At 40.9% G+C, this 11095-nt stretch overlaps 1 protein-coding gene and 1 long non-coding RNA gene across 7 annotated transcripts in view; one reads left to right on the forward strand and one right to left on the reverse strand.

Moving 5' to 3' along the window:
- Positions 1–7080, forward strand: part of LOC109302595 — a 21860-nt gene extending 14780 nt beyond the window's left edge. Inside the window, exon 3 of the long non-coding RNA XR_002098858.1 lies at positions 7065–7080. This is a non-coding gene — a long non-coding RNA (uncharacterized LOC109302595). The remainder of the gene's footprint in view (positions 1–7064) is intronic.
- MAP4K4 (mitogen-activated protein kinase kinase kinase kinase 4) overlaps positions 1–11095 on the reverse strand; it is a 246292-nt gene that overhangs the window by 8582 nt on the left and 226615 nt on the right. For all 6 annotated transcript variants that reach the window (XM_019524198.1, XM_019524203.1, XM_019524202.1 and 3 more), the window contains 3 exons: positions 7373–7507; positions 2587–2687; positions 1393–1542 (listed from right to left, as the gene is read on the reverse strand). In XM_019524198.1, coding sequence (XP_019379743.1) covers positions 1393–1542; positions 2587–2687; positions 7373–7507 — 386 coding nt within the window. The remainder of the gene's footprint in view (positions 1–1392; positions 1543–2586; positions 2688–7372; positions 7508–11095) is intronic.

An 11095-nucleotide genomic window follows, 5' to 3' on the forward strand; every position in this document is an offset into this window, starting at 1 on the left:
CCACAATGAGTTCTCTCTGTACTTGGCTCTTGAAAGACTAACAAGGAAAATCCCTCTGAGGAATCCCCAAAGTACTTGATTGTTTCTTCACAGCATGGGAATAATTTGGCATTTCTTCTAACACTTTTAAAATCAATATTTAAAAAAAAAAAATCAATTCAGGTAATCTTTTAAGATGCAGCACACTTCTTTAAATTATTACCATTTGTATTTGACTGCAGACATTTTTTCTGAAAATTACTTGTTAGCTACTCCCATCAATGTTCAAGTACTATATACTCAAAATTATTTTTGAGAAGTTTGATCCTCCATTATTAAAACAAGTTGAAGGAAAAATGTAAGTTTGAAAATGCATTAAATTAATGTTTCTATAGCATAATTATGCAGAGAAGCTGTGCTATTTACTGTTTCCTAACAGACATGACACTTGTTATATACGTACATACTATTTGTATCTTATTTTCACTATACATTTTTGAGTTCATAATAAAAATTTGTATGTCTGGAGTGGTTATTAGGAGTAGCTTAAGGCAGGAATGTGTTGAATTTATTTATGTAATCTTTGTGTTAAAAAAAGACTAGCTTTGCAAAAGGGAACCCAAACACACCAGATCAAACTTACAAAGGAACTCCAATTCACACAGAACCATTCTTAAAGCTATTTAATGGTTACAATGGAGCTGCCCTTTTTAAATCTTATTCAGTCAAATTGGAAGCATGCTGGGACACGGAGGAGGTAATATTGTGCTCTGCCTTCTCTTTCTACCCACCAGTTAGTGAGCCTATTGCTGTTGTAAGCAAAGCAATGATTCTGCTTCTGCTGTATGCCACAGGATGTGGAACTCACTGCTCCAACACTCATCATGCTTCCCCCTTCAGACTTCCCCCTTCCAAACATATAATTTAAATTAAAAAAATAAAATAAAATACTAACACACAAAGATCTCCTAAATCTCTGACTCAGAAGTAGAGGAGGGTGACTTTAATTTGTCTAAATTAAATTTACATTTTAAATTTAATCCTGATATAAAACAGTTCAGCCACAATGACAAAACAAACAAGTTTGTTTGTTTTCTTGTTTTTTTACAAGACTATTAATGGTCTGGAAGCAAACAATCTCGGAAGGAGACGATTTTAGGGTACCTTTTATTTAGATGTAGAGGGAATGATTTAAGTGCAAGATTTTCTTTTAAGTGACCCACAAGTGAAAAACATGCATTTCAGCAGCCAAAGTAGCATACTGAAGGACACAAGATGACCCTTCTTTTGGATGGCTCTCACTCTGATCATACAGCCAGTACCATCAGTGTCTGTCCACCTGTTTATCACTCTCAGTGAGAAGCAGAAAAAAAGGTAAGAAATAATAATCCTCTCCAGAGTGCCAGTTCTTACATGTGTTGGTAGATAAATATCATAGACTGATCCCGAGTCTACATCAACAGCATGGAATCCAGCACAGGAACCATAGATCACTTTCAGCCTTTGACCTTCCTCCACAGTTAGATCCACCAGCAATGGCTTATGTACCAATTCTCCAAATGACTGCAATCAAAAATAAATAAATAAATAAATACAATCAGATCAGCATCTTGGCAGAGCCTACTGTACTAAAATGGGATTCCAAAAGCCACACTCAACCTGCCAAACCTGTAGAGTGAGGTGTTAACTGAAGTGAGAGCACTCAACGGCTTTCAGAATTTAGCCATATAAACTAAAACAACTTGCTGTTTTTAGAGATGCATGGTTTCCAAACTCTTGAACACTTCAAATCTTTTTTTGTGAATTTATAGTTCATGCAATAGCTTGGGTACCTGACATGATGACCAGAGATCCTGGTTCTCTCCAATTTAAAAAAAGGATCCCCAATTTCCAGATTTAAAAAAGTAACCCAAAATCCACATTTTTCCGTGATTAAAATGAAACGCCACCAATATACAGAAGTACATATAGTGGCGTTTCATTTTAATTACTAAAAAAAAAAAAATGTGGATTTTGGGTTACTTTTTTCATCTGAAAATTGGGGATTTTTTTTTAAATCAGAGAAAACCAGGATCCCCGATGATGACAGTGAAGTACCTGACACCAAATTTCATTTCATAATAAACGTACTCCAGAGTAAGGGGATCAACACACAATCAGCTCTCTCAACCTAGCTGACATAGGTCAGTGGGAGTTGACCTTTTTGGCAGACATGCCACAAAGCAAGACCTTCACCCTCCCTGATGGCCTCTCCAATCCCCTGCCCAATATGTTACTTTGTTTTCTGCTCCCTACCTTATCTGCCACTGTGCTCCCTGCTCCCTCCCTGATCGGTTACGTGCCACACACAAAGGCTTCCCAAGTCATTTGTGGCATGTGTGCAGCACACTGGTCATCCCTGCAGTAGGAGGGATTACAGACCCCAACCACTAGGTAGTTGGTGGAGCAGGTTTGTGTGCTGTGAAATTTACTGAATGAAACTGATCACATGATGCACATTTAAGGCCACCAATATAACTTACACCAGTTCATCTTCAATATTTTTGAAGATGCAGTTCTGTAACTGCAAATAGATACTGAAGCTCAAAATATTAGTGAAAAAGTTACCTTAAAAGCCATAAACTTGTGATATGGCTTTGGTGCCCATGCATAGACTTCCACAGAACTCTTCAGAGCAATTACCAAGAATTTGATTCTTTCATATTTTACTGAAATGAAATGAGAAAAACTCACTCAGCAGCAACTCCAAAAACTCGGGATTTTAGGAAGCAAGAAAAGAGTTTAGTCACTAAATTATTTTAAATATTTGAAGGTTTTTAGCTACAGTTCATTCTTCTTTTAGCTACATCACATTTCATCTAGTTACAATAATATAATCAAGATGACTATCTTTTATTGGACCCAACTGCATGGCTGGGATAGATTTAGACAAACTTTTGAATGCAATGCATTCTTCATCAGGTCTGAAGTCCAAAGTTTGTTTAGGTCTATTGCAATCATACAGTTGGCCCAATAAAATATATCACCCACAGAAATCTTTGCCTCTCACCTACTTCCTGAATCATCATGGCTGCAACATCACTCCAACACTAAGAGAAAAGCTAACATTTCAGGTGATAGCTAAAGTGTACTCTTCTTATCTTAGAGTTTAGATTCCCTGGTAGGGTACAACAGGAGAAAGAGAAAAGAACGAAAATATCCTCCAATCAGTAAAATGCATAGCAATCTTTTTATTAAAGAAAAATACTATATAAACATGCAATATTCTTGTCCATTTCTTGCCAGTTTTATGAAGTTTTGGGTTTCAGGGATTTGGGGAACTGGGTAGGGAAAAGGGGGTTGTTTTTCCCCCCAGAAACAGAAGTTACAATGCAGTAATTGCTGCCATTTGGTTCATGATGTTCAAGGAAAAATACATTTATCAAAAATGGTAATATGTTCCTAATGTTATAATGTAGCAAGTTCACAAATTCTAGGACTGGTCATCTGGTAAATCTCTGTTTGTAGCTATTGTCCCTATTGTTTAAGATGGGGGCATCAAACAATTTTGGTATTCTGCATTTCAAAAGCAACTGATGAAAGCTCAGATGCGAGTGACACTGCACAATGAGGACTGTTGATCAAGGTATGAATGCAACAGAGAAGTCTGGAGATTGTGCCAATGAAAGACACACCTACAAAAGATATTTTCAACAGCATGACCTCAACTTTGGACAAATTAGGTGTGGACTAGAAAAGGGCAGCGAGCGTTTCAAGAGACAGTGAAGAGTATCAATGCCAGCCATGAGCATTTGTGTTTTTCATTGCATTCTGAATCAGGAAACTCTTTACCAAAGCTCTTGGCACAGACCACATGATGAATGTTCTGGTAAAAACAGTGAATTTCATGTGGGCCAGGGCTCTTAGCCTTCCACAGTTCAACCGGTTCTTGGAGAAAGGTGATTTTCAGGACAGGTGCTGTATTATGCTGAAGTATGCCAGCTGAGTTGCAGGGTGTTCTTTGAACATATGAATATGCTGAACACAAGAATGAGGGGTCAGAACCAGGTTTTGACTGATTTTTACAACATTATGCATGCCTCGGAAATGCAGCCCCTCTTTGGGATGAACAGCTCTTGATGCAATGTAGCATAGTTCCCCACCTTGGAATTGCTGTTCAATGCCACTGGGAATGAAGGTCGTGAGAGCATGGAGAACGACATGGTCAAACCTGCTGATTCCAGGACGGAATTTCTGACTTTTGGAGTTATGAAGCAGAGTTCAGACTTTTCAGCCCCTGTTCTCTGTTCTTATGGAATATGCTCCTGAAAGGCTGCAAATGGAACTCACTGATCTTTAGCATGGTCTCTAGTGCCAACGAGAGATATTCACTTAAAAGTGCAATAGAATCTGACCACCAGTCCCAACAACTGTGCCTCCTATCATTGCCACATATGCATGGCAGGAAGTGTGATTTTGGGATTGGAGATTAGATCCCAACTGCACCCTACTTACCAGTGCAGGGGGAGCCTGGGAGCATGATTCGAGGCTCCCCTTGCAGCAGCAGGCTGAAGGCTGGCTGGATGCCTGGTCAGCAGGACTGCACCAGGACTAGTTTGAACTCCAGTATAGTCCAACAATGATCAGCTGATCAGTGGCTAGCTGTGACCACACTACTACCAGTCAGAGACTCCAGTGCAGTCCACCTGCCACATGTTCAATTTAAGGTGCAATGGAAACCAACGCAAAATTATTACACATTCTGCAAAATAGTTTTGTGGCTTAATTTCTCATTTATTGCACCACCAGTTACCTGGACATGGGCCAGGTTACTATTTAAGACATGATTAACTGGTTAGCCATGTCTGCGAGAGGCCCAAGGTACCACCCTGCCTTACCTTCCATCAACCGTCAGGCTTCATGAATTTTACCACTACCTGGGAGAACCAGCAATAAAAACCTTGGCATCAAGAATGTTATTCATGCTCACAGGCACATGTAGCGTGAAAATCTTCTCAGTGATGAAAACCAACAAATCAAAACTGCACTCACTAGTACTCAGTGAGAAGCCATCCTGAGCATGGCCCTGGCACAATGTTTGGAGTCAAACATGAAAGAGCTGGTTGCAGCAAAGAGGTACTGGGTGTCCAGGAGCCTCTAGCAGCTCATGAGCTCTTCGTTTGGACAAAAAAGGGTTTTTTGTTTTGAATTCATCTCATGTTCTCTTCATTTTCCTTATAAATGTTGTAGCAAGGACTTTCTGAACATAAAATAATTTTTCACATTCAGACACAGCATGGATTTTAAGGAAACATTATATATTTCTTTAAAAATTGATTTTAAATACTTCCTACCTATGCTTTCTTTTAACTGATACACAAGTCAATAACTGTTTCTTCTTGGTATGCAGAAGGGATGTGGAGATGTTCTTCTCAAAGATTTTCACTCCCCTTGCTCAGTAGGGTAGTAAGAATCATGAACTGTAGGTGTTAAAGATTGGAAAAACCTCTGATGACAAAAAACATCAAGTCCCCAGTTGAATGAGTTCTGTCACCTTGATGGGGTGGAGAGGTTTGCATGTACCAATGACCCCAAGAGCAATACCATCATGAGTCTTGTACTTCTGGTAGGGTCACCCATGGTGGTAAGGTCAAAGGTGAGGTATCAGTCCAAGATAACCAAGACCTCCACAGTGGGGCAGGCAGATGAAGATGGCATACGGTATATGCTTCAACAGCTATGAAGACAGATGAAGGCTGCAGTGGAAGAGTAACCCCACACCTTGAATCTCCTTGCCACCGGACACAGGTTTCTCCTCTGCCAAGAACTTTGCAGTTGCCAATGCACAATGGCCTAGTCATGTAAAACAAATCATGCACAGGCTTTTTCAATTGGACTAGTTCTGTCTCTAAAACTGAGCTTTTGTTTACCTTTGTCAGTCTTGACATAAGATGATGTTCACATACAGAACCCCTACCAGACAGAGGTGGTCAGCAGTGTAGTCTGAAATTAGGCAGAAGGTATGGTACAGCGGCACCTTAGAGACTAACTGGTTCAAAGAAAAATAAGCATTTGTAGGCAGCAACTTCATCAGATGCTATGAACAGTCTGGCTTCCTTTTCTTTCTGCCAATCCATTCACAGTATAGGTAACAAGAAATTCCTTTCGTGGTTGCTTTAGGTGCTCTCTGGAATCAGCCTTTATTATAAAAAGAGGAATGTATCATCTAGTAGGGGCACAAACTGCTGGGAGCATTTCCAAGATCCGTAAATGCCAAAGTCACTCAAAATCAGAGCCACACTGTCAGCTTCAGAACTGCACTGCTGTTTAGATCTGCAGATATAACTATTTTCAAGGAACTAAAATGACTTGTCAAAGAGGTCTCCCTGGTCCTGGAGGAGATCTTCTGTATATTTATTGTTCAAAGTAAAGTTCATTCCCAGGCTGCAGCCAAGTGTAACAAATCACTCTTCACCCAGAAAACAATGCTCTCAGTTTCACATTCTTCATTGCCAGAGTCTCCTTTAAATAGCTGTTAATGTATTGTTAACAGGTCACTTCATTAGGCTGCTGACACCCTTAGGAGAAGTACACTATAAATTGTTTTCTGGGTCAGCTTTTTGGTTCAGCAATTTCTTCCTGAGATATTTATTGACTGCTCCCAACTAGTAGGTGTTTCAAGATTTTGTGTGCGCATGTGCACAGAGAAGTTTGACCACTGTTCAGACTGGGACTCCACACTGACTGCCACAACTTCAAAAAGGCAATGTTAATTTGAAACTCTGGGCTAGCTGAAACAATGAATTTGCTCTAAAGTAAAAACAAACCCAAACCCCACCCAACATTCAGTGATTCTGCTGCAGCATCAGGAGATCTTGTTTTGAAACTGGAGCAGCAGAGGCAGCACACACATACTAACATCTGCTTGCATCTCCCCCTGCAGGAGGGTAGGCTCATAGATATGTACGGCCATGCCAGATGTCAAACCATCCAGCACATGTTTTAAAGAGTTCTATGACCAACCACATTTCACCAATTGAAAAAAACTGCTAAAAACAGTTTGTCTAATGGAAACAAACATCTGCCCACAAGTGTACTTGAGCAAGTGTGTGTGTGTGCCTTAGGAAACATGATGAGGTAAAGGAAATCAATGAATCATCATTAATTTAAACATATGTTCTTGTTGCACGATGCCCTCCAAATCTAGCATACTGCTGTTTTGCTTTGACAACAGTCAGCCTTCAAGACCTAAATAAAAACTGTAGGCATTTTTCATTCGATCTTAACATGTGATTTTGGTATGACTAATGCTAAGAGAAACCGGTTTATATAAACATCAGTGACAAGCTTAGCAGGACTTCTCTGTTAACCTAATTTTATCCTGACAGATTGTCATAATTCTTTTGCTACTTACCAACTTTATAGTGCACACAGCCTTCCAAGTCACCCACAGTTGTCCAACCCTGTTTCTTTTCTACCTCTGGATCATTATGAAGAATTTTATTTCTTAACCAGGACAAGTAGTAAACTCTCAACTTGTTCTTCTTCCCTACAAGCACAACAGTTGTTTAAAAAGTGTTTAAGGCCAACCATAGCAAAAATAGGTAAGCATTTTCTGAAACCAAAGTCATCCTAAACTTTCACTTTAAGGGTCAATGTTAAACACAAAGGCATTACCATCCATCAGCAGCAGTATTACTGTAAAGCAGAAGCAACCAAGATATGGCCCACAGGCTGGATCCAGCTGGCAGAGCTGTCATCCAGCCCATGGGGCTTCCCATGGGTCTGGAAATTTGGCAAAGGGGGAGCAGTGGCAGCATTTATTGCTGCGGCTTCCAGATAAAAGTCAGCCCTACATACTGGACTGGGGACAAATGATGCAGCTCTCTGCACAAGGTTGGTACCATTGGCCTGGCCCCATAGTCCCAAATGAGTGGGGCACCACTGGTCTAGACACCTTGCATACAATACATTTATAATGTGCACATAAAATATTACGTGAACAATTTAAAGGAATTTTTCTGGGGCTGTCTGGGTTCTACTTTTAATGATTGGGTTGTACTTCCAAAATGAAAAGCTCTTGTTTGTGCAACACCTTAGATGACTGTGGGGAAAAAGTGTATTGTGGCTGAAAATCAATCACACCAGGGTATTCAGCACCCAGGACAGAACTGGCCTGCCAGGCTCCCCACAATTTAAAAAAAAAAAATTGGCAGCAGGGGAGCACTGGGAGCATTAATTGCCATTCCCCTTTTTGCCAAATTTCTGCAACCAGGAGGAGCCCAGCAAGCCAGACTGTATGGCCCTGCATGCTAGATTAGACATGCAGGGCTGAGGCAGTGCAGGGCCTGATTCCCATGTGCCAACCCTATGCTACTTATCTGTTCCATGTGGCCAAAGGGTTAAGCAGCACCAATTTACACAGATATAAGAACATACAGGTAAGTCATTTTTAGGAATGAGTCTGAAAGAAGCAGATTGCAGAAGTCCGAACATACTTTAAGCATTGTGATTATAGTAACCAGCATGTTTCATTCATCCAAACTGGTTAAGTTTTAGTATTAAATGATTTAATGAGAAAAAGAAAAAACTGTACCACAGAACTGAGCTAAACAGTTTCAGCAAGTGATCTTTATTTACAACATGCATAGTATAACAGGTAACCTACAAATGTTTTAAGCAACTGAGAAAGAGGTACAGTTACTTCCAGTGAGGGCATCGCATACTGCTAAAACACACTTTCCCAGCTTGCTGAAAGCTGACACTAGCTTTGCTGACAGATTCTCACTTACTGTCCAAATGGTAGAACACTGCATGTTAATAGACTGCAAGAAGAGGCAAAAGATGCTTCTCCATCAAAGATCACAAAAAAATAAACCTCAAGACATGCCTGATCTTCCTTTTCCCTTACTCAAACTATTAAGGACCATCTGCATGCATCCTTATGTGACCCAACCTTCACACTAGACTGATAAAAGATAGATAAAAAGGAGATGGGAAAAAATAAAATACTGAATCCACTTCTAAATAATTGGGTGTGTTACTAGATCTGGGAGAGGGTAACGTGGCAGCTTCGTAATGAAGTTTACCCAGAGTTCATTTATATTGCTGAGTGTGCACACCCATTTAAACACACAGCTCATAACACTTGGTTTTTGTTCGTGTTTATTTGAGCTAATTTAGCAAAGGGCGGAGGCTTCACTTGGGTTAGAACATAGGCTTTACCCAACTCACAGTGGGGAAAAAGGTTTAGTGGCAGACTTTATAGAGCTTGGTTTAGTAAGCACAGAGTGAAATCCTCACTGCTGCTCAAGCCCAAGCAACAGGACAAAGGGCCAACTTAGAAAGAGTCTTTAGAAAGTATAGTTAAGATTTAAATACGATGTCTGCCCCTTATCTAAAAAAAAAAAAAAAATCTGTTCCAGCCTTCAAATAAGCTTATCATTTAGACATCATGGGTGTGTCCAGATGAGTGCATATGCACAGTCTCTGGCACCACAGCACTGCACCCACTGCATGTGCAGGCATTCGCTGCGTTGCTATTTTGCAGCACTCCTGGGGGTATTTTTTGACACTGGGAAATCCCCATGATCACACCTGAAAAAAAAAAAAAAAAAAAAAAGAGGGGCAGCGCACACAGCAGGAGCATGGGCTACCGGAAATCAGAGCCAGGCCAGCTGGAGCCACACTCATTAGTGGCCAGGCTCCAAGTGCCAGTACCCCAGATAAGGAATCCCCAAGTGCTGGCTCCAGCTTCCCCTAACCTCACCCACGGCAACTTGCTGTGCGCTAGAATACGCTGCACTGGCATTCTCCAGGGACAAGTAGCAGCAGCACAACTATGTGCCACTGCTATCTGTCCCCGGGGAAATGCATGTGCACACTCGTCTCAATGCACCCCATGATTTCTACAATAACCATCAGTTAAAGCACAAAGGCTGAGTCAAGGGTCTAGACCTTCTGTAGCTTTGCTACAGACCAACAAGAGTTTCTTAATTTTTTCAGGGAAAAATGTTAAATAGTTCTACTTTGTAAACCTCATCTAACTTCCATGGGTGCTATGAAAATGTAATGATGTTTGCAAAATCCCTAGGGATCCACAGATGAAATCTGCTCCCTTAGAATGAGTTACTTTTCTCACTGCCAAGTTCCTGCTCTGTTGTCAGACATTGCTATGATGTCTGTTTCTGTAGTACCTGAAACACCCAACACGATTTTTGCCTCATAACAGACTGAATTAAGGCTACACCAGTTACTTTGACTTGTGGCTCCCTTGCATTAGTGCCTTGGAATAAAAAATTTGCCCTACCTAGAGGCAATTTTTATAAACATTCCACTTTAGGATTCTAAAGAATAAAAGATAGTCTGCTAGAGTAATTTTAGGTTACAATTTCTTCAAGATTGTGACGCGAAGAAATCCCTTTGTACATGGAGAAGATGCCTAACCACGTGCATTGAATTTCCTGAAAAGACTGTCTGAACTTATTGTAAAGCAAGGAAGCAAGTGTAGGAACTTAGGTAATATACCAAATTTACTTGAATACAAGACGAGGTTCTTCCCCATATGGCATGGGAGAAAAACCTCTGATCTTATAATTGCATCTCCCTAAATAGATTGTTTATCATTAAACTGCTGCCCATAGCTGCAGATGCTCAGTAATGGAAACCAACTATTAAGTTAATTAAAGGCAGCCAATGCTGAACAATGCCTATTACATTTTATAGTTTCATAGTTGGTAGGGTCAGAAGGGACCTGAGCAGATCATCTAGTCTGACCCCCTGCCACGGCAGTAAAAAGTACTGGGGTCAAATGACCCCAGCAAGGTCCTCGTCTACCCTCCTCTTAAAGACCCCCAGGGTAGGAGCCAGCACCACTTCCCTTGGAAGTTGGTTCCAGATCCTAGCTGCCCTGCTAGTGAAGTAGCACCTCCTGATATCTAGTCTGAATCTACCCTCTGCCAGCGTGTGACCATTATTTCTAGTCACTCCTGGTAGTGCTCGGGGGAACAGGGACTCCCCCAGTGCCTGCTGGTCCCCTCTGACTAGTTTGTAACAGGCCACTAGATCCCCCCTCAGCCTTCTCTTGTGGAGGCTGAACAGGTTCAGGTCCCGTAGCCTCTCCTCGTAGGGGCTGCCC

This window comes from Gavialis gangeticus, unplaced genomic scaffold, assembly GCF_001723915.1.
Source record: "Gavialis gangeticus isolate Ggan-Ray unplaced genomic scaffold, GavGan_comp1, whole genome shotgun sequence".
Classification (NCBI taxonomy): Eukaryota; Metazoa; Chordata; order Crocodylia; family Gavialidae; genus Gavialis; species Gavialis gangeticus.